We start from the raw sequence: 23,624 nt of genomic DNA, 5'->3' as shown, positions 1-23,624 counted from the left end.
TGTTACAATACCTGTAGTGTGAGCGTTACTGCAACTGTAGTGTGACTGTTACTGCACCTGTAGTGTGACTGTTACTGTACCTGTAGTGTGACTGTTACTGCACCTGTAGTGTGACTTTAGTATGAGTATGACTGCTACTGTACCTGCAGTGTGACTGTTATTGTACCTGTAGTGTGACTTATTGTAATGTTACTGTTGTGTATACTGTACCTGTAGTGTGACTGTCATTGTACCTGTAGTGTGACTATTACTGTACCTGTAGTGTGACTGTTACTGTAACTGTAGTGTGACTATTACAACCTGTGGTGTGACTGCTGCACCTGTAGTGTGACTGTTACTTTACCTGTAGTGTGACTGTTATTGTGATGTTACTGTTGTGTCACTGTACCTGTAGTGTGACTGTTACTGTACCTGTAGTGTGACTGTTACTGTACCTGTAGTGACTATTACTGTACCTCCACAGTGAGACTGTTACTGTACCTGTAGTGTGACTGTTACTGTGCCTGTATTGTGACTTATTGTAATGTTATTGTTGTGTTACTGCACCTGTAGTGTGACTGTTACTGTACCTGTAGTGTGACTGTTACAATAACTGTAGTGTAACTGTTACTGCACCTGTAGTGTGACTGTTAATGTACCTGTAGTGGACTGTTAATGTACCTATAGTGTGACTGTTATTGTACCTGTAGTGTGACGTTTCTGTACCTGTAGTGTGACTGTTACTGCTGTAGTGTGACTTAAAATACCTATAGTGTGACTGTTACTGCACCTGTAGTGTGACTGTTAATGTACCTGTAGTGTGACTGTTTTGTGATGTTACTGTTGTGTCACTGCACTTGCAGTGTGACTGTTACTGTACCTGTAGTGTGACTGTTACAGTACCTGTAGTGACTGTTACTGTACCTGTAGTGTGAGCGTTACTGCACCTGTAGTGTGAGCGTTTCTGCCTTAGTGTGAGCGTTACTGCACCTATAGTGTCTGTTGCACCTGTAGTGTGACTGTTACTGTACCTGTAGTGTGACTGTTACTGCACCTGTAGTGTGACTGTTACTGTATCTGAAGTGTGACTATTACAATACCTGTAGTGTGACTGTTACTGCACCTGTAGTGTGACTGTTAATGTACCTGTAGTGTGACTGTTATTGTGATGTACTGTTGTGTCACTGCACTTGCAGTGTGACTGTTACTGTACCTGTAGTGTGACTGCTACTGCACCTGTGGTGTGACTGTTACTATACCTGTAGTGTGACTGTTATTGTGTTGTTACTGTTGTGTCTGTACCTGTAGTGTGACTGTCTGCACCTGTAGTGTGACTGTTACTGCACCTGTAGTGTGACTGTTACTATACCTGTAGTGTGACTGTTATTGTGTTGTTACTGTTGTGTCACTGTACCTGTAGTGTGACTGTTACTGTAACTGTAGTGTGACTGTTACTGCACCTGTAGTGTGACTGGGACTGTACTTGTAGTGTGACTGTCATTGTACCTGTAGTGTGACTGTTACTGTACCTGTAGGTGACTGTCATTGTACCTGTAGTGTGACTGTTACTGTACCTGTAGTGTGACTGTCATTGTACCTGTAGTGTGAGTGTCACTGTACCTGTAGTGTGACTGTTACACCTGTAGTGTAACTGTTACTGCACCTTAAGTGTGACTGTTACTGTACCTGTAGTGTGGCTGCTACTGTACCTGTAGTGTGACTGTTACTGCACCTGTAGTGTGATGGGACCGTACCTGTAGTGTGACTGTCATTGTACCTGTAGTGTGACTGTTACTGTACCTGTAGTGTGACTGTTACTGTACCTAGTGTTGACTGTTACTGTAGTGTGACTGTTACTGTACCTGTAGTGTGACTGTTACTGTACCTGTAGTGTGACTGTTACTGCACCTGTAGTGTGACTGTTACTGCACCTGTAGTGTGACTGTTACTGTACCTGTAGTGTGACTGCTACTGTACCTGTAATGTGACTGCTACTGTATGACTGCTACTGTACCTGTAGTGTCTGTCATTGTACCTGTACTGTGACTGGTACAGTACCTGTAGTGTGACTGTTACTGTACCTGTAGTTTGACTGTTACTGCACCTGTAGTGTGACTGTTACTGTACCTGTAGCGTGACTGTCATTGTACTTGCAGTGTGACTGTTACTGTACCTGTAATGTGACTGTTACTGTACCTGTAGTGTGACTTACTGTACCTGTAGTGTGACTGTTACTGCACCTGTAGTGTGACATATTATAATGTTACTGTTGTGTTACTGTACCTGTGGTGACTGTCATTGTACCTGCAGTGTGACTGTTACTGCACCTAGTGTGACTGTTACTTTACCTGTAGTGTGACTGTTACTGCACCTGTAGTGTGACTGTTACTGTACCTGCAGTGTGACTATTACTGTGCCTGTAGTATGACTGTTACTGTACCTGTAGTGTGACTGTTACTGTACCTGTAGTGTGACTGTTACTGTACCTGTAGTGTGACTGTTACTGTACCTGTAGTGTGACTGTTACTGCACCGGTAGTGTGACTATTGCACCTGTGTGTGACTGTTACTGTACCTGGTGTGACTGTTACTGTACCTGTATGTCTGCCACTGCCTGTAGTGTAACTGTTACTGTACCTGTAGTGTGACTTACTGTACCTGTAGTGTGACTGTTACTGTACTTGTAGTGTGACTGTTACTGTACCTGTAGTGTGACTGTTACCTGTAGTGTGACTGTTACTGTACCTGTAGTGTGAATGTTACTGTACCTGTAGTGTGAGTGTTACTGTACCTGAAGTGTGACTGTTACTGCACCTGTAGTGTGACTGTTACTGCACCTATAGTGTGACTTATAATGTTACTGTTCTGTTACTGTACCTGTAGTGTGACTGTCATTATACCTGTAGTGTGACTGTTACTGTACATGTAGTGTGACTGTTACTACACCTGTAGTGTGACTGTTACTGTACCTGTAGTGTGACTGTTACTGCACCTGTAGTGTGACTGTTACTGTAGCTGTAGTGTGACTGTCATTGTACCTGCAGTGTGATTGTTGCACACACTAGTGTGACTGTTACTGTACCTGTAGTGTACTGTTACTGTAAGTGTGACGTTACTGCACCTGTAGTGTGACTGTTACTGTACCTATAGTGTGAATGTTACTGTACCTGTAGTGTGACTGTTACTGTACCTGTAGTGTGACTGTTACTTCACCTGTAGTGTGACTGTTACTGCACCTGTAGTGTGAACTTATTATAATGTTACTTTGTGTATACTGTACCTGTAGTTAGACTGTCATTGTACCTGTAGTGTGACTGTTACTGTACCTGTAGTGTGACTGTTACTGCACTGTAGTATGACTGTTACTGTACCTGTAGTGTGACTGCTACTGTACCTGTAGTGTAACTGTTACTGTACCCAGTGTGATTGTTACTGTACCTGTAGTGTGACTGTTACTGTACCTGTAGTGTGACTGTTACTGCACCTGTAGTGTGACTGTTACTGTACCTGAAGTGTGACTGTTACTGCACCTGTAGTGTGACTGTTACTGCACCTGTAGTATGACTTATCATAATGTTACTGTTCTGTTACTGAACCTGTAGTTGACGGTCACTATACCTGCAGTGTGCTGTTACTGTACCTGTAGTGTGACTGTTACTGTACCTGTAGTGTGAGTGTTGCTGCACCTGTAGTGTGACTGTTACTGTACCTGTACTGTGACTGTCATTGTACCTGTAGTGTGACTGTTACTATACCTGTAGTGTGACTGTCAATAAACCTGTAGTGTGACTGTTATTACCTGTAGAGTGACTGTCATTGTACCTGTAGTGTGACTGTTACTGTACCTGTAGTGGGACTGTTACTGCACTTGTAGTGTGACTGTTACTGTACCTGTAGTGTGATTACTGCACCTGTAGTGTGACTGTTGCTGTACCTGTAGTGTGACTGTTGCTGCACCTGTAGTGTGACTGCTACTGTACCTGTAGTGTGACTGTTACTGCACCTGTAGTGTGACTCTTACTGCACCTGTAGTGTGACTTATTATAATGTTACTGTTGTGTATACTGTACCTGTAGTGTGACTGTCATTGTACCTGTAGTGTGACTGTTACTGTACCTGTAGTGTGACTGTTACTGTACCTGTAGTGTGACTGTTACTGCACTTGTAGTGTGACTGTTATGTACCTGTAGTGTGACTGTTTCTGCACCTGTAGTGTGACTGTTACTGTACCTGTAGTGTGACTTTTACTGTACCTGTAGTGTGACTGTTACTGTATCTGTAGTGTGACTGTTACTGCACCTGTAGTGTGACTTATTATAATGTTACTGTGTGTATACTGTACCTGTAGTGTGACTGTTACAGTACCTGTAGTGTGACTGTCATTGTACCTGTAGTGTCACTGTTACTGTACCTGTAGTGTCACTGTCATTGTACCTGTAGTGTCACTGTTACTCTACCTGTAGGGTGACTGTTATTGTAATATTACTGTTGTGTTACTGTACCTGTAGTGTGACTGTTACTGCACCTGTAGTGTGACTGTTACTTTACCTGTAGTGTGACTGTTACTGCACCTGTAGTGCGACTGTTACTGCACCTGTAGTGTGACTATTACTGTGCCTGTAGTATGACTGTTACTGTACCTGTAGTGTGACTGTTACTGTACCTGTAGTTTCATAGTTACTGTACCTGTAGTGTGACTGTTACTGTACCTGTAGTGTGACTGTTACTGTACCTGTAGTGTGACTGTTACTGCACCTGTAGTGTGACTGTTACTGTACCTGTAGTGACTGGCATTTTACCTGTAGTGTAACTGTTACTGTACCTGTAGTGTAACTGTTACTGCACCTGGGTAGTGTGACTGTTACTGTACTTGTAGTGTGACTGTTACTGTACATGTAGTGTGACTGTTAATTACACCTGTAGTGTGACTGTTACTGTACCTGTAGTGTGACTGATACTGCACCTGAAGTGTGACTGTTACTGCACCTGAAGTGTGACTTTCAGTTACTGCACCCGGTAGTGTGACTGTTATCAGACCTGTAGTGTGACTTCTATCATAATGTTACTGTTCTGTTATTGTACCTGTAGTGTGACTGTCATTATACCTGTAGTGTGGACTTTGTTACTGTACATGTAGTGACTGTTGGCCACACCTGTAGTGTGACTGTTACTGTACCTGTAGTGTGACAGTTACTGCACCTGTAGTGTGATTGTTATTGTGATGTTACTGTTGTGTCACTGTACCTGTAGTGTGACTGTTACTGTACCTGTAGTGTGACTGTTACTGCACCTGTAGTGTGACTGTTATTGTACCTGTAGTGTAACAGTAACTGTACCTGTAGTATGACTGTTACTGTAATGTTACTTTTGTGTTATTAAAATTCTGTAGTGTGACTGTTATTGTAATGTTACTTTTGTGTTATTGTACCTGTAGTGACTGTTACTGTACCTGGTAGGTGACTGTTACTGTACCTGTAGTGTGACTGTTATTGTAATGTTACTGCTGTGTTACTATACCTGTAGTGTAACTCTTTACTGTACCTGTAGTGTGACTGTTACTGTACCTGTAGTGTGACTGTTACTGTACCTGTAGTGTGACTGTTACTGTACCTGTAGTGTGACTGTTATTGTAATGTTACTCTTTGTGTTACTGTACCTGTAGTGTGACTGTTACTGTACTTGTAGTGTGACTGTCATTGTACATGTAGTGTGACTGTTACTGTACCTGCAGTGTGACTGTTACTATACCTGTAGTGTGACAAACTATGTTACTGTATGTGAGAGAGAGAGAGAGAGAGAGAGAGAGAGACAGAGAGAGAGAGAGAGAGAGAGAGAGAGAGAGAGAAACCTGACCACCTGAGGCTAAACACCAACTCTACATGATTGGACTGGAAACAAAGATTTTTAATTCCCTGTAAAGCTTAGTTACACCTATGGTTGTCTGATTGTCTGTGACGGGTGCACGGACTTGTTCATCCAGTGGGACTTGTTCAACCTGTGGGAGCTTGTTCAATCTAGAGGATCTTGTTCAATCTAGAGGATCTTGTTCAATCTAGAGGATCTTGTTCAACCTGTGGAAGCTTGTTCAATTTCGAGAAAATTGTTCATTCTAGAGCAAGGGTCCGCTGCCTTTATACACAACTTGGCCACTTAATGGTGCAAGTAATCAGCGAACCGCCGCAGGTGTACTAAGCTAACATAATTCGGCACTGTGTTCCACAGAATTGACTGTAAAATCATAAATGCAGTACTATATTTTATTGTCAGAAATTTTGATAAACAACACCGATATTTAAGACTAAACATAGCTTACATTTTCACCATATACATATTCTACATTGAAATAATAGCAATAGTCACTAGCCTAGTTAAATATTATGTAAAGAAATTGGGGAAACATAACTTTTATCAATATAAAATACAGAAATATGAAATTGTCTTCGAGCAGTACAAAATAACGGTTTAATAACCGATTCGTACCCGAAATGCAAGTATAAGGGGAAATTGCTTTGTAAAGCAATACAGTACAATAACCCACTCCAAAAAAATATGTAATGTTATAATAAATGACAAAAATTGTCCTCCGTGTGTTATATTTAGGTAAAATAAAGTTTATTTATTGGATAGAAAAATAAGGGCGTCAATTCCAAATACATAGAACAATATCAAAATTAATGTGAGAATTAAGCATGGATGTGAATCGCAATTTCAGAAAAAAATTATTCAAAGTGTTACAGCAACAGCCTTCACCAGTTGTGTGGTGTGCTGCTTGTGAGCTGAGAACATTAACTTGTTCTTCACGAAGGTAAACACACAATGTCTGCTCACAGCAGTATGTTCATCCAGCATTATCTTGATTTCCCGGCTTTTTATTTTCACCCAAATTAAAAGGATTGAAAACAGTCTTACCGGCCACATAACCCAAAATTTAGACGTCACTCAGCCGGCCGCATTCGTACCTCTTTCCGGCCATATGCGGCCGGATAAATGGGGGCTGCGGACTCCTGATCAAGAGGATCTTGTTCAATCTGGAGGGTCTTGTTCAATCTGGAGGGTCTTGTTCAATCTGGAGGGTCTTGTTCAATCTGGAGGAGCTTGTTCAATCTGGAGGGTCTTGTTCAATCTGGAGGATCTTGTTCAACCTGGAGGATCTTGTTCAATCTGGAGGATCTTGTTCAATCTGGAGGATCTTGTTCAATCTGGAGGATCTTGTTCAATTTGGAGGAGCTTGTTCAATCTGGAGGGTCTTGTTCAATCTGGAGGGTCTTGTTCAATCTGGAGGGTCTTGTTCAATCTGGAGGAGCTTATTCAATCTGGAGGAGCTTGTTCAATCTGGAGGATCTTGTTCAATCTGGAGGATCTTGTTCAATCTGGAGGGTCTTGTTCAATCTGGAGGATCTTGTTCAATCTGGAGGGTCTTGTTCACCTGGAGGATCTTGTTCAATCTGGAGGATCTTGTTCAATCTGGAGGGTCTTCTTCAATCTGGAGGAGCTTGTTCAATCTGGAGGAGCTTGTTCAATCTGGAGGATCTTGTTCAATCTGGAGGAGCTTGTTCAATCTGGAGGCTCATGTTCAATTTGGAGGATCTTTTTCAATCTGGAGGATCTTGTTCAATCTGGAGGCTCATGTTCAATTTGGAGGATCTTTTTCAATCTGGAGGATCTTGTTCAATTTGGAGGATCTTGTTCAATTTGGAGGATCTTGTTCAATTTGGAGGGTCTTGTTCAATCTGGAGGATCTTGTTCAATCTGGAGGATCTTGTTCAATCTGGAGGATCTTTTTCAATCTGAAGGATCTTGTTCAATCTGGAGGATCTTGTTCAATCTGGAGGATCTTTTTCAATCTGAAGGAGTTTGTTCAATCTGGAGGGTCTTGTTCCATCTGGGGGATCTTGTTCAATCTGGGGGATCTTGTTCAATCTGGGGGATCTTGTTCAATCTGGAGGATTCTCAATCTGGAGGATCTTGTTCAATCTGGAGGATCTTGTTCAATCTGGAGGATCTTGTCCAATCTGGAGGATCTTGTTCAATCTGGAGGATCTTGTTCAATCTGGAGGATCTTGTTCAATCTGGAGGATCTTGTCTCTGGAGATCTGTTCAATCTGGAGGATCTTGTTCAATCTGGAGGACTTTAATCTGAGCTTGTTCAATCTGGAGGGTCTTCTTCAATCTGGAGGAGCTTGTTCAATCTGGAGGAGCTTGTTCAATCTGGAGGATCTTGTTCAATCTGGAGGATCTTGTTCAATCTGGAGGATCTTGTTCAATCTGGAGGATCTTGTTCAATCTGGAGGATCTGTTCAATCTGGAGGATCTTGTTCAATCTGGAGGATCTTGTTCAATCTGGAGGATCTTTTCACTGGAGATCTTGTTCAATCTGGAGGATCTGTTCAATCTGGAGATCTTGTTCAATCTGGAGGATCTTGTTCAATCTGGAGATCTTGTTCAATCTGGAGGAGCTTGTTCAATCTGGAGGATCTTGTTCAATCTGGAGGATCTTGTTCAATCTGAGGATCTTGTTCAATCAGGATCTTGTTCAATCTGGAGGATCTTGTTCAATCTGGAGGGTCTTGTTCAATCTGGAGGATCTTGTTCAATCTGGAGGATCTTGTTCAATCTGGAGGATCTTTGTTCAATCTGGAGGATCTTGTTCAATCTGGAGGATCTTGTTCACTAACTTGTTCAATCTGGAGGAGCTTGTTCAATCTGGAGGAGCTTGTTCAATCTGGAGGGTCTTGTTCAATCTGGAGGGTCTTGTTCAATCTGGAGGGCTCAATCTGGAGGGTCTTGTTCAATCTGGAGGGTCTTGTTCATCTGGAGGATCTTGTTCAATCTGGAGGAGCTTTTAATCTGGAGACTGTTCAATCTGGAGATCTTGTTCAATTGGAGGATCTTGTTCAATCTGGAGGAGCTTGTTCAATCTGGAGATCTTGTTCAATCTGAGGATCTTGTTCAATCTGGAGATCTTTGTTCAATCTGGAGGATCTTGTTCAATCTGGAGGGTCTTGTTCAATCTGGAGGATCTTGTTCAATCTGGAGGATCTTGTTCAATCTGGAGGATCTTGTTCAATCTGGAGGATCTTGTTCAATCTGGAGGATCTTGTTCAATCTGGAGGGTCTGTTCAATCTGGAGGAGCTTGTTCAATCTGGAGGGTCTTGTTCAATCTGGAGGTCTTGTTCAATCTGGAGGGTCTTGTTCATCTGGAGGTCTTGTTCAATCTGGAGGTCTTGTTCAATCTGGAGGAGCTTGTTCAATCTGGAGGATCTTGTATCGGAGATCTGTCAATCTGGAGAGCTTGTTCAATCTGGAGGATCTTGTTCAATCTGGAGGATCTGTCAATCTGGAGGAGCTTGTTCAATCTGGAGGATCTTGTTCAATCTGGAGGATCTTGTTCAATCTGGAGGAGCTTGTTCAATCTGGAGGATCTTCTTCAATCTGGAGGAGCTTGTTCAATCTGGAGGAGCTTGTTCAATCTGGAGGAGCTTGTCAATCTGGAGGATCTTGTTCAATCTGGAGGATCTTGTTCAATCTGGAGGATCTTGTTCAATCTGGAGGATCTTTCAATCTACATCTAATCTGGAGGTCCAACACAATCTGGAGGAGCTTGTTCAATCTGGAGGATCTTGTTCAATCTGGAGGATCTTCAATCTGGAGGTCTTGTTCAATCTGGAGGATCTTGTTCAATCTGGAGGTCACGAGTCACCACTCTGACTTGTTCAATCTGGAGACTTTAATCTGAGGACTGATCTTGTTCAATCTGGAGGATCTTGTTCAATCTGGAGGATCTTGTTCAATCTGGAGGATCTTGTTCAATCTGGAGGGTCTTGTTCAATCTGGAGGATCTTGTTCAATCTGGAGGATCTTGTTCAATCTGGAGGATCTTGTTCAATCTGGAGGATCTTGTTCAATCTGGAGGATCTTTGAGGTCTTGTTCAATCTGGAGGGTCTTGTTCAATCTGGAGTTGCAATCTGGAGGATCTTGTTCAATCTGGAGGATCTTGTTCAATCTGGAGAGCTTGTTCAATCTGGAGGACTTGTATCTGGAGGAGCTTGTTCAATCTGGAGGAGCTTGTAATCTGGAGGAGCTTGTTCAATCTGGAGGAGTTGTTCAATCTGGGACTTGTTCAATCTGGAGGAGCTTGTTAATTTGGAGGATCTTGTTCAATCTGGAGGATCTTGTTCAATCTGGAGGATCTTGTTCTGGAGGAGCTTGTTCAATCTGGAGGAGCTTGTTCAATCTGGAGGAGCTTGTTCAATCTGGAGGATCTTGTTCAATTGGAGAGCTTGTCTAATTTGGAGGATCTTGTTCAATCTGGAGGATCTTGTTCAATCTGGAGGATCTTGTTCAATCTGGAGGATCTTGTTCAATCTGGAAGAGATTGTTCAATCTGAAGGATCTTGTTCTATCTGGAGATCTTGTTCAATCGAGGATCTTGTTCAATCTGGAGGTCTTGTTCAATCTGGGATCTTGCAATCTGGAGTCTTACGAGTCTTGTTCAATCTGGAGGACTTGTTCAATCTGGAGACCAGTTCAATCTGGAGGATCTTGTTCAATCTGGAGGATCTTGTTCAATCTGGAGGATCTTGTTCAATCTGGAGGATCTTGTTCAATCTGGAGGGTCATCTTCAATCTGGAGGATCTTGTTCAATCTGGAGATCTTGTTCAATCTGAGGGTCTTGTTCAATCTGGAGGATCTTGTTCAATCTGGAGGAGCTTGTTCAATCTGGAGGAGCTTGTTCAATCTGGAGGATCTGTTCAATCTGGAGATCTGAGGGTCATCTTCAATCTGGAGGATCTTGTTCAATCTGGAGGTCTTGTTCAATCTGGAGCTATGGAGGATCTTTTCAATCTGGAGGGTCTTGTCAATCTGGAGGTCTGTTCAATCTGAGCTTGTGACTTGTTCAATCTGGAGGAGCTTGTTCAAGAGACTTGTTAATCTGGAGTTCAACGGAGATCTTCTGAGAGCTTGTTCAATCTGGAGGATCTTGTTCAATCTGGAGGATCTTGTTCACTTGGAGGATCTTGTTCAATCTGGAGGATCTGTTCAATCTGGAGGGTCTTCTTCAATCTGGAGGATCTTGTTCAATCTGGAGGAGCTTGTTCAATCTGAGGATATGTTCAATCTGAGGAGCTTGTTCATCTGGAGAGATTGTTCAATCTGGAGGAGCTTGTTCATCTGAAGAGATTGTTCAATCTGGAGGAGCTTGTTCAATCTGGAGGAGCTTGTTCATCTGGAAGAGATTGTTCAATCTGAAGGAGTTTGTTCTATCTGGAGGATCTTGTTCAATCTGGAGTGCTTGTTCAATCTGGAGGATCTTGTTCAATCTGGAGGATCTTGTTCAATCTGGAGGAGCTTGTTCAATCTGGGGATATTGTCTCAATCTGGAGGAGCTTGTTCAATCTGGAAGAGATTGTTCAATCTGGAGGAGCTGTTCATCTGGAGAGCTGTTCAATCTGGAAGAGATTGTTCAATCTGGAGCTTGTTCAATCTGGAAGAGATTGTTCAATCTGAAGGAGTTTGTTCTATCTGGAGGATCTTGTTCAATCTGGAGGTGCTTGTTCAATCTGGAGGCTCATGTTCAATTTGGAGGATCTTTTCATCTGGAGGAGCTTGTTCAATCTGGAAGAGATTGTTCAATCTGGAGGATCTTGTTCTATCTGGAGGATCTTGTTCAATCTGGAGGATCTTGTTCAATCTGGAGGATCTTGTTCAATCTGGAGGATCTTTTTCAATCTGGAGGATCTTGTTCAATCTAAGAGATTGTTCAATCTGAAGGGTTTGTTTATCTGGAGGATCTTGTTCAATCTGGAGGATCTTGTTCAATCTGAAGGAGTTTGTTCAATTTGGAGGATCTTGAACGATCTTGTTCAGGAGGATCTTTTTCAATCTGGAGGATCTTGTTCAATCAAGAGATTGTTCAATCTGAAGGAGCTTGTTCAATCTGGAGGATCTTGTCCAATCTAGGATCTTTGTTCAATCTGGAGGATCTTGTTCAATCTGGAGGATCTTGTTCAATCTGGAGGATCTTGTTCAATCTGGAGGATCTTGTTCAATCTGGAGGAGTTGTTCAATCTGGAGGAGCTTGTTCAATCTGAGGAGCTTGTTCAATCTGGAGGAGCTTGTTCAATCTGGAGGATCTTGTTCAATCTGGAGGATCTTGTTCAATTTGGAGGATCTTGTTCAATCTGGAGGATCTTGTTCAATCTGGAGGATCTTGTTCAATCTGGAGGATCTTGTTCAATCTGGAGGATCTTGTTCAATCTGGAGGATCTTGTTCAATCTGGAGGATGTCAATCTGGAGGATCTTGTTCAATCTGGAGGATCTTGTTCAATCGGAGGATCTTGTTTAATTTGGAGGATCTTGTTCACTGGAGGATTGTTCAATCTGGAGGATCTTGTTCAATCTGGAGGATCTTGTTCAATCTGGAGGATCTTGTTCAATCTGGAGGATCTTGTTCAATCTGGAGGATCTTGTTCAATCTGGAGGATCTTGTTCAATCTGGAGGATCTTGTTCAATCTGGAGGTCTTGTTCAATCAATCTGGAGGATCTTGTTCAATCTGGAGGATCTTGTTCAATCTGGAGGATCTTTCAATCTGGAGGATCTTCTAATCTGGAGGATCTTGTTCAATCTGGAGATCTTGTTAATCTGAGACTTGTTCAATCTGGAGGATCTTGTTCAATCTGGAGGATCTTGTTCAATCTGGAGGATCTGTTCAATCTGGAGGATCTTGTTCAATCTGGAGGATCTTGTTCAATCTGGAGGATCTTGTTCAATCTGGAGGATCTTGTTCAATCTGGAGGATCTTGTTCATCTGGAGATCTTGTTCAATCTGGAGGATCTTGTTCAATCTGGAGGATCTTGTTCAATCTGGAGGATCTTGTTCAATCTGGAGGATCTTGTTCAATCTGGAGGAGCTTGTTCTGGAGGATCTTGTTCAATCTGGAGGATCTTGTTCAATTCTGAGGATCTTGTTCAATTTGGAGGATCTTGTTCAATTTGGAGGATCTTGTTCAATTTGGAGGATCTTGTTCAATCTGGAGGATCTTGTTCAATCTGGAGGAGCTTGTTCAATCTGGAGGATCTTGTTCAATCTGGAGGATCTTGTTCAATCTGGAGGATCTTGTTCAATCTGGAGGATCTTGTTCAATCTGGAGGGTCTTTCAATCTGGAGGATCTTGTTCAATCTGGAGGAGCTTGTTCAATCTGGAGGATCTTGTTTAATCTGGAGGATCTTGTTCAATCTGGAGGCTCATGTTCAATTTGGAGGATCTTTTTCATCTGGAGGAGCTTGTTCAATCTGGAGGCTCTGTTCAATTTGGAGGATCTTTTTCAATCTGGAGGATCTTGTTCAATTTGGAGGATCTTGTTCAATTTGGAGGATTCTTTTCAATCTGGAGGATCTTTTTCAATCTGAAGGAGTTTGTTCAATCTGGAGGATCTTGTTCAATCTGGAGGATCTTGTTCAATTCTGAGGATCTTTTTCAATCTGGAGGAGCTTGTTCAATCTGGAGGCTCATGTTCAATTTGGAGGTCATGTTCAATCTGAGGTCTTTCAATCTGGAGGATCTTGTTCAATCTGGAGGATCTTTTCAATCTGGAGGATCTTTCAATCTGGAGGAGTTTGTTCAATCTGGAGGATCTTGTTCAATCTGGAGGATCTTGTTCAATCTGGAGGATCTTTTTCAATCTGGAGGATCTTGTTCAATCTGGAGGATCTTTTTCAATCTGGAGGATCTTTTTCAATCTGGAGGATCTTTTTCAATCTGAAGGAGTTTGTTCAATCTGGAGGGTCTTGTTCCATCTGGGGATCTTGTTCAACCTGATCTGATGACATACATATATAATTATAATGGCTGCCTCGTGTAGCAAGGATGGCCGGCCCAAGGCCACCTAGGCGTGAATTTGTTTAAGGTGTAGAAGCTGTCACCAACACAACAACCACACCCTGAGTTAACGAGCTGCATGACCCAGTGTCAAGGAATATTACGAGAAGACCGGACAACTCGCCAACTGCACTGGCTAACCACTACCCCGGAATACGATCAGCAAATCGATTAACATCTTGGTCCCCAATTGCTTGCTTGCTTGCTTGCTTGCTTGCTTGCACACACACACACACACACACACACACACACACACACACACACACACACATACATACATACATACATACATACATACATACACACACACACACACACACACATACATAATACAGAGTACACTACTACTACTACTACTTTGCTGTCACTCGGAATCGAGTATGGCAATCATCCAGCTACGATACAATGATATGAGTTATTAAGGATGTTACCTACGTTGGTGAGTTCTAAGGTGACTAAAAAGGCACATACGGAACCGGTAGGGTCGTTCACAGATGTTGCAGATGTGGGGGGCTACATCTAGAGCGGGAGGGGCGGCGGCAGCGTCTTTCCGGCGGTGGCGCTTGTCTGCCTCGGTATATAGTCTGGCTAACTCGAAAGTATTGACACCTTCTTGTGTGGTGATCCTCCAAACGTTACGGTGTGGAGTAATCGATTTGGCATGTTTTCAGGTTTGTCTTAAGACATCCTTATATATTTTAGGTTGCCAACCAGCGCTACGTTTACATATTCGTTAGGCGACTGTAAAGTAGCTGCTTTGGCAGCTGTTGACTGTCGTCCATGCGGGTAACATGGCCAGTCCAGCGTAGTTGTTCATGGATAATGGTAGCCTCGATACTCCCACAGTTAGAGACAGCGAGAATACTGGCATTTGTTCTCTTGTCTTCCAAGCGAACTTGGAAGATGGAATGTAAACTACGTTGGTGAAAGTTGGTGATCCATGTCTTGCTGCCATATAACAGGGTGGGGAGGACCACTGCTCGATATACGTGCAACTTTGCAGAAACATACATACTGTAGATGGAAAGTGAGTGAGGTGGGTGTGTCTGTGTGTGGGTAAATAAAAATATTTTACAACCTATGCCGACAAACACCAATAGTACTTACAACCGAAGGTAGATGTATGACCTCTCGTACTTAGCCATCACAGCTAGATCAATTTCCTGTCTCACTTCCTGGTAAATGTCAATAACAAATACTCATTTCTATCATGTCATTTCAGCTTCTATTTTAGTTATCTTTTTTTTACCCTTTATGAGTCGGAAATTAAAAAAAAAATTATCTTAGCTATTTGCTGTAGGAGCTATTGCTTCGACATTACGTGACATGGTTCGGTAGTTAGTGTTATGGTTCGTTAGGTAGTGTTATGGTTCAGTAGGTAGTGTTATGGTTCAGTACTTAGTGTTATGGTTCGGTAGGTAGTGTCATGGTTCAGTACTTAGTGTTATGGTTCGGTAGGTAGTGTTATGGTTCGGAAGGTAGTGCTATGGTTCAGTACTTAGTGTAATGGTTCAGTAGGTAGTGTTATGGTTCAGTACTTAATGTTATGGTTCAGTAGGTAGTGTTATGGTTCAGTACTTAATGTTATGGTTCGGTAGGTAGTGTTATGGTTCAGTACTTAATGTTATGGTTCAGTACTTAGTGTTATGGTTCGGTAGGTAGTGTTATGGTTCAGTACTTAGTGTTATGGTGATTTCATTAGGTAGTGTTACGGTTCGGTAGTGATGTTATGGTTCGGTGGGTAGTGTTATGGTTCGTGGGTAGTGCTATGGTTCAGTACTTAGTGTTATGGTTCGGTAGTGTTATGGTTCGGTAGTAGTGTTATGGTTCAGTAAATGATGTTATGGTTCCAGTACTTAGTGTTATGGTTCGGTAGGTAGTGTTATGGTTCAGTACTTAGTGTTATGGTTCGGTAGGTAGTGTTATGGTTCAGTACTTAGTGTTATGGTTCGGTGAGTGATTACTATGGTTCAGTACTTAGTGTTATGGTTTCGGTAGGTAGTGCTATGGTTCAGTACTTGATGTTATGGTTCGGTAGGTAGTGTTATGGTTCGGTAGGTAGTGTTATGGTTCATTAGGTAGTGTTATGGTTCAGTATTTAGTGTTATGATTCGGTAGGTAGTGTTATGGTTCGGTAGGTAGTGTTATGGTTCGGTAGTTAGTGTTATGGTTCGGTAGGTAGTGCTATGGTTCAGTGCCAGATGACCTGGTTCAGTACTTAGTGTTATGGTTTACATTCAGAGTAGTGTTATGGTTCGGTGGAATGATGTTATGGTTCGGTGAGTAGTGTTATGGTTCGGAGTAGTGTTATGGTTCGGTAGGTAGTGTTATGGTTCGGTGGGTAGTGTTATGGTTTCGTGGAGTAGTGTTATGGTTCCGGTGCTTAATGTTATGGTTCGGTAGGTAGTGTTATGTTCCGGTAAGGTAGTGTTATGGTTTGATTACTTAGTGTTATGGTTCGGTAGGTAGTGTCATGGTTCAAACAGAATTGGTGTTATGGTTCAGTACTTATGTTATGGTTCCGTAGGTAGTGTTATGGTTCAGTAGGTAGTGTTATGGTTCGGTACTTGGTATGGTTCGGTAGGTAGTGTTATGGTTCGGTACGTAGTGCTATGGTTCAGTAGGTAGTGCTATGGTTCGGTAGGTAGTCAGTATGGTTCAGTACTTAGTGTTATGGTTCGGTAGGTAGTGCTATGGTTCGTGGAAACAGTGTTGGTTCGGTAGGTAGTGTTATGGTTCCAATTACTTAGTGTTATGGTTGTTAGGTAGTGTTATGGTTCGGTAAGGTAGTGTTATGGTTCGGTACGTAGTGCTATGGTTCAGTGGTAGTGCTATGGTTCGGTAGGTAGTGTTATGGTTCAGTACTTAGTGTTATGGTTCATTGAGGTAGTGTTATGGTTCGGTAGGTAGTGTTATGGTTCGGTAGGTAGTGTTATGGTTCAGTACTTAGTGTTATGGTTTGGTAGGTAGTGTTATGGTTCGGTAGGTAGTGTTATGGTTCAGTACTTAGTGTTATGGTTCATTAGGTAGTGTTATGGTTCGAGTACTTAGTGTTATGGTTCATTGAGTAGTGTTATGGTTCAGTAGGTAGTGTTATGGTTCAGTACTTAGTGGTATGGTTCAGTACCGGAGTGTTACTGGTTTCGGTGGGTAGTGTTATGAGGACAGTGGAGGCCAGTGTTTATGGTTCAGTACTTGGTGTTATGGTTCAGTAGGTAATGTTATGTGGTTCAAGTGAGTGTTATGGTTCAGTACTTGATGTTTACTGGTTCAGTAGGTAGTGTTATGGTTCAGTGGTGTGTTATGGTTCAGTACTTGTAGTGTTATGGTTCGGTAGGTAGTCTGTTATGGTTCAGTACTTAGTGTTATGGTTCGGTACGTAGTGTTATGGTTCAGTACTTAGTGTTATGGTTCGGTAGGTAGTGTTATGGTTCAAATTACTTAGTGTTATGGTTCGGTAGGTAGTGTTATGGTTCGGTAGGTAGTGTTATGGTTCAGTACTTAGTGTTATGGTTCGGTACGTAGTGTTATGGTTCAGTACTTAGTGTTATGGTTCGGTAGGTAGTGTTATGGTTCAGTACTTAGTGTTATGGTTCAGTAGGTAGTGTTATGGTTCGGTAAAATGGTGTTATGGTTTCAGTACTTAGTGTTATGGTTCGGTACGTAGTGTTATGGTTCAGTACTTAGTGTTGTTATGTGGTTCGGTAAGTAGTGTTATGGTTCAGTACCAAAGTGTTATGTGGTTCGGTAGGCTAGTGTTGTGGTTTCGGTAAGGTAGTGTATGGTTCAGTACTTATCCTTTTATGGTTCGATATAATTTAGTGTTATGGTTCAGTTGGTAGTGTTATGGTTCAGTACTTAGTGTTATGGTTCGGCTACTTGGTGTTATGGTTCATTAGGTAGTGTTATGGTTCGTGGAAGTAGTGTTATGGTTCGGTACTTAGTGTTATGGTTCGGAAGGTAGTGTTATGGTTCGGAAGGAAGGTAGTGTTATGTGGTTCGGTAAAGTCTTATGGTTCAGTACTTAGTGTTATGGTTCGGTAGGTAGTGTTATGGTTCGGTACTTAGTGTTATGGTTCGGAAGGTAGTGTTATGGTTCGGTAGGGAGTCTTATGGTTCAGTACTTAGTGTTATGGTTCCATTGGAAGTAGTGTTATGGTTCAGTACTTAGTGTTATGGTTCGGTAGGCCAGTGCTATGGTTCGGTAGGTAGTGTTACATGGTTCGGTAGGTAGTGTTATGGTTCGGTAGGTAGTGTTATGGTTCAGTACTTAGTGTTATGGTTCGGTGAGTAGTGTTATGGTTCATTAGGTAGTGTTATGGTTCGGTAAGTAGTGTTATGGTTCGGTAGGTAGTGTTATGGTTCCGTAGGTAAGTGTTATAGTTCAAAGTACTTAGTGTTATGGTTCCGGTAAATAGTGTTATGGTTCGGTAGTAGTGTTATGGTTCGATGCCGGTAGTGTTATGGTTCATTGAAGTCTTATGGTTCGGTAGGTATGTTATAGTTCGGTAGGTAGTGTTATGGTTCGGTAGGTAGTGTTATGGTTCGTGGACTGGATGGGATGTTATGGTTCGGTGAGTAGTGTTATGGTTCGGTAGGTAGTGTTTATGGTTCGGTAGGTAGTGTTATGGTTCGAGCAGGTAGTGTTACCAGTTCAGTACTTACTTAGTGTTATGGTTTCGGTGATGATGTTATGGACTGTTGGAAGTAGTGTTATGGTTCGGTAGGTAGTGTTATGGTTCGGTAAAGAGTCTTATGGTTCAGTACTTAGATGTTATGGTTCAGTGGGCTAGTGTTATGGTTCAAGTACTTAGTGTTATGGTTCGGTAGGCTGAATGTTGTTATGGTTCGGTAGAGTATGTTATGGTTCGGTAAGGGAGTCTTATGGTTTCAGTACTTAGTGTTATGGTTCGGTAAGGTAGTGTTATGGTTCGGTAGTTAAGTGTTATGGTTCAGTACTTAGTGTTATGGTTTCGGTAGGTAGTGTTATGGTTCGGGAAAGGTAGTGTTATGGTTCAATACTTAGTGTTATGGTTCGGTAGGTAGTGTTTGGTTCGGTAGGTAGCGTGGCTATGGTTCAAAGTACTTAGTGTTATGGTTCAGTAGGTAGTGTTATGGTTCGGTAGTTAGTGTTATGGTTCAGTATAGTGTTATGGTTCGGTAAGTGATGTTATGGTTCGGTGGGTAGTGTTATGGTCGTGCAAGGGAGTCTTATGGTTCAGTACTTAGTGTTATGGTTCGGTGGAGTAGTGTTATAAGTTTCCGGAGGTAAAGTGTTATGGTTCAGTACTTGTGTTATGGTTCGGTGAGTAGTGTTTTGGTTCGGTAGGTAGTGTTATGGTTCGGTAGGGAGTCTTATGGTTCAGTACTTAGTGTTATGGTTCGATGAGTGATGTTATGGTTCGGTAGTTAGTGTTATGGTTCAGTACTTAGTGCTATGTAGTTCGGTAGGTAGTGTTATGGTTCAGTTGGTAGTGTTATGGTTCAGTACTTAGTGTTATGGTTCAGTGCTTAGTGTTATGGTTCGGTAGGTAGTGTTGTTATGGTTCGGTAGTAGTGTTATGGTTCGGTACTTATGTTATGGTTCCGAAAGTGGTGTTAATGGTTCGGAAGGTAGTGTTATGTGGTTCGGTAAAGGGGTCTTTATGGTTCAGTACTTAGTGTTATGGTTCGGTAGAGCGGAGTGTTATGGTTCGGTACTTAGTGTTATGGTTCGGAAGGTAGTGTTATGGTTCGGTAGAAGTCTTATGGTTCAGTACTTAGTGTTATGGTTCGGTAGGTAGTGTTATGGTTCAGTACTTAGTGTTATGGTTCGGTAGGTAGTGCTATGGTTCGGTAGAGTGGTGTTATGGTTCGTGGGTAGTGTTATGGTTCATTGGAGTAGTGTTATGGTTCAGTACTTGGTAACATGGTTCGGTAGGTAGTGTTATGGTTCGGTAGGTAGTGTTATGTGGTTCGGTAGGTAGTGTTATGGTTCGGTAGGTAGTGTTATGGTTCGGTAGGTGATGTTATGGTTTGGTAGTGTTATGGTTCAATGCTTAGTGTTATGGTTCGTGCAGGTAGTGTTATGGTTTAAGTGCAGGTAGTGTTATGGTTCCGTGGTGATGTTATGGTTCATTGGGGGAGTCTTATGGTTCGGTGGTAGTGTTATGTGGTTCGGTAGGTAGTGTTATGGTTCGGTAGGTAGTGTTATGGTTCATTCAGAGTAGTGTTATTGTTCGGTAGAGTAGTGTTATGGTTCGGTAGGTAGTGTTATGTGGTTCGGTGGTAGGAGTCTTATGGTTCAGTACTTAAGTGTTATGTGGTTCATTGGGTAGTGTTGTTATGGTTCGGTGGGTAGTGTTATGGTTCGGTTGGAAGTAGTGTTATGGTTCGGTAGGTAGTGTTATCAGTTCGGTACTTAGTGTTATGGTTCGTGGAGTAGTGTTATGGTTCGTGGAGTAGTGTTATGGTTCGGTAGAGTAGTGTTATGGTTCGGTAGGGAGTCTTATGGTTCGAGTACTTAGTGTTTATGGTTCGGTAGGTAGTGTTATGGTTCAGTACTTAGTGTTATGGTTCGGTAGGTAGTGTTATGGTTCATTAGGTAGTGTTATGGTTCGGTAGAGTGTATGGTTCGGTACTTAGTGTTATGGTTCAGTGGAAGTAGTGTTATGGTTTCGGTAGTTAGTGTTATGGTTCAGTACTTAGTGTTATGGTTCGGTAGGTAGTGTTATGGTTCGGAAGGGTAGTGTTATGGTTCAGTACTTAGTGTTACTGGTTCGGTGAGTAGTGTTTGGTTCCGGTAGGTAGTGTTATGGTTTAATTACTTAGTGTTATGGTTCGGTGGGTAGTGTTATGGTTCGGTAGTTAGTGTTATGGTTCAGTACCAGTGTTATGGTTCGGTAAGGTAGTGTTTATGGTTCGGTAGGTAGTGTTATGGTTCGGTAGGGAGTCTTATGGTTCCAGTACTTAGTGTTATGGTTCATTAGGTAGTGTTATGGTTCGGAAGGTAGTGTTATGGTTCAGTACTTAGTGTTATGGTTCATTGAGTAGTGTTTTGGTTCATTGGGTAGTGTTATGGTTCGGTAGGGAGTCTTATGGTTAAGTACTTAGTGTTGGTTCGGTAGGTAGTGTTATGGTTCAGTGGTTAGTGTTATGGTTCAGTATTTTTAGTGTTGTTATGGTTCATTAGAGTAGTGTTATGGTTCGGTAGGTAGTGTTATGGTTCAGTGCTTAGTGTTATGGTTGATAGGTAATGCTATGGTTCAGTACTTAGATGTTATGGTTCAGTAGGTAGTGTTATGGTTCAGTACTTAGATGTTATGGTTCGATGCGTGTGATGTTATGTGGTTCGGTAGGTAGTGTTATGGTTCGGTACTTAGTGTTATGGTTCGATGAGTAATGCTATGGTTCGATAGTTAGTGTCATGATTCAATAGGTAGTGTTATGTTTGGGTAGGTAGTGTTATGGTTCCGTAGGTAGTGTTTATAGTTCATTAGGTAGTGTTATGGTTCGGTAGGTAGTGTTATGGTTCGGTGATGAGTAGTGTTATGGTTCGGTAGGTAGTGTTATGGTTCCGTAGGTAGTGTTATGGTTCGGTACTTGAATGTTTTCAGTTTGTTAGAGTGGTGTTATGGTTCAGTAGGTAGTGTTATGGTTCGGTAGGTAGTGTTATGGTTCATTAGGTAGTGTTATGGTTCGGTAGGTAGTGTTATGGTTCGGTAGGTAGTGTTATGGTTCGGTAGGTGTTATGGTTCGGTAGGTAGTCGTTATGGTTCGGTGGGTAGTGTTATGGTTCGGTAGGTAGTGTTATGGTTCGGTGCATTGTTATGTTATGGTTCATTGGAAGTAGTGTTATGGTTCCGTGGAAGTAGTGTTATGGTTCGGTGGGTAATTGTTATGGTTCATTAGTTAAATTCTTGGTTGAATTTCAGTACCATGGTTCACCCTCAGTGCCATGGTTCACTAAACAGTATGCGGTTCACCAGTGAAAACCATGGATCACCAGTGAGGCACCATGGATCACCAGTCAGGCACCATGGATCACCAGTCAGGCACCATGGATCACCAGTCAGGCACCATGGATCACTAGTGGGCTGGATCACCAGTAGGCCCATGGATCACCAGTGAGGCACCATGGATCACCAGTGGCATGGATCCTAGTGAGGCACCATGGATACCAATGAGCATCATGGATCACCAGTGAGGCACCATGGATCACCGTGAGGCATCATGGATCCAGTGAGGCACCATGGATCACCAGTGAGGCCATGGATCACCAGTGGCATCATGGATCACTAGTCAGGCAGATCACCAATGAGGCACCATGGATCACCAGTGAGGCCATGGATCATAATGAGGCACCATGGATCACCAGTCAGGCACCATGGATCACAGTGAGGCACCATGGATCCAGTGAGGCACCATGGATCACAGTGAGGCCATGGATCACCAGTGAGGCATCATGGATCACTAGTCAGGCACCATAGATCACCAATGAGGCACCATGGATCACCAGTGAGGCACCATGGATCACTAGTGAGGCATCATGGATCACCAGTGAGGCACCATGGATCACCAGTGAGGCACCATGGATCACCAGTGAGGCATCATGGATCACTAGTCAGGCACCATAGATCACCAATGAGGCACCATGGATCACCAGTGAGGCACCATGGATCACCAGTGAGGCACCATGGATCACCAATGAGGCACCATGGACTCACCAATGAGGCACCATGGATCACCAATGAGGCACCATGGATCACCAGTGAGGCACCATGGATCACCAGTGAGGCACCATGGATCACCAGTGAGCACCATGGATCACCAGTGAGGCACCATGGATCACCAGTGAGGCATCATGGATCACCAGTGAGGCACCATGGATCACCAGTGAGGCACCATGGATCACCAGTGAGGCATCATGGATCACCAGTGAGGCATCATGGATCACCAGTGAGGCACCATGGATCACCAGTGAGGCACCATGGATCACCAGTGAGGCATCATGGATCACCAGTGAGGCACCATGGATCCAGTGAGGCATCATGGATCCCAGTGAGGCTATGGATCACCAGTGAGGCACCATGGATCACCAGTGAGGCACCATGGATCACCAGTGAGGCATATGGATCACCAGTGAGGCACCATGGATCACCAGTGAGGCATCATGGATCACCAGTGAGGCATCATGGATCTGGTGAGGCATCATGGATCACCAGTGAGGCATGGGTCACCAGTGAGGCACCATGGATCACCAATGAGGCACCATGTTAGCACTGTGGCTGCCTCGGGGAGAAATAAAAGTTGCAGGTATTTATGGTAAGTTGAGACGCTCCACAGGTTAATGAATGAGCTGGAATTAACGAGGTGTGGCAGTGAGGTGGTGCTTTGACCCTCTACCTCCCCTCTCCCTTCCTTCCCCCTCCACCTCCCCTTCTTTTTCCTTCACCCCTCCACCTCCCCTACCTACCCCCCTCCACCTCCTCCTCCTTCACCCCCCCTCCACCTCCCTCCTCATCCTTCCCTCACCCTCTACCTCCCTCTCCTTCCTTCACCCCTCCCTCCCCTCCTCCTTCCCTCACCCTCCTCCTTCCCTCTACCTCCTTCCATCTACCTCCCCTCACCCCTCCCCCTCTTGTTCTCCCCCACCTCCCTTCTTATTATCCCCCCTTTTCCTCTTATCCTTCTCCCCCACCCCACCCCCTTTCCAATCCTCCCCTCATTCGCTGCTGCTCACCCCTCCCCCCTGAGCCTACTTTATTCTCCCCCTTCAAAA

General features: G+C 43.1%; 1 protein-coding gene across 1 annotated transcript; it reads left to right on the top strand.

Moving 5' to 3' along the window:
* Positions 1-22,339: 22,339 nt before the first annotated feature.
* LOC121856701 (extensin-3-like) lies at positions 22,340-23,122 on the top strand. The gene has a single exon (XM_042352392.1). The coding sequence runs from the start codon at positions 22,340-22,342 to the stop codon at positions 23,120-23,122; it is 783 nt and encodes a 260-aa protein (XP_042208326.1).
* Positions 23,123-23,624: the final 502 nt, after the last annotated feature.

This window comes from Homarus americanus, unplaced genomic scaffold (assembly GCF_018991925.1).
Source record: "Homarus americanus isolate GMGI-L3 unplaced genomic scaffold, GMGI_Hamer_2.0 scaffold40025, whole genome shotgun sequence".
Classification (NCBI taxonomy): Eukaryota; Metazoa; Arthropoda; class Malacostraca; order Decapoda; family Nephropidae; genus Homarus; species Homarus americanus.
This window is presented reverse-complemented; position numbering and strand designations above follow the sequence as displayed.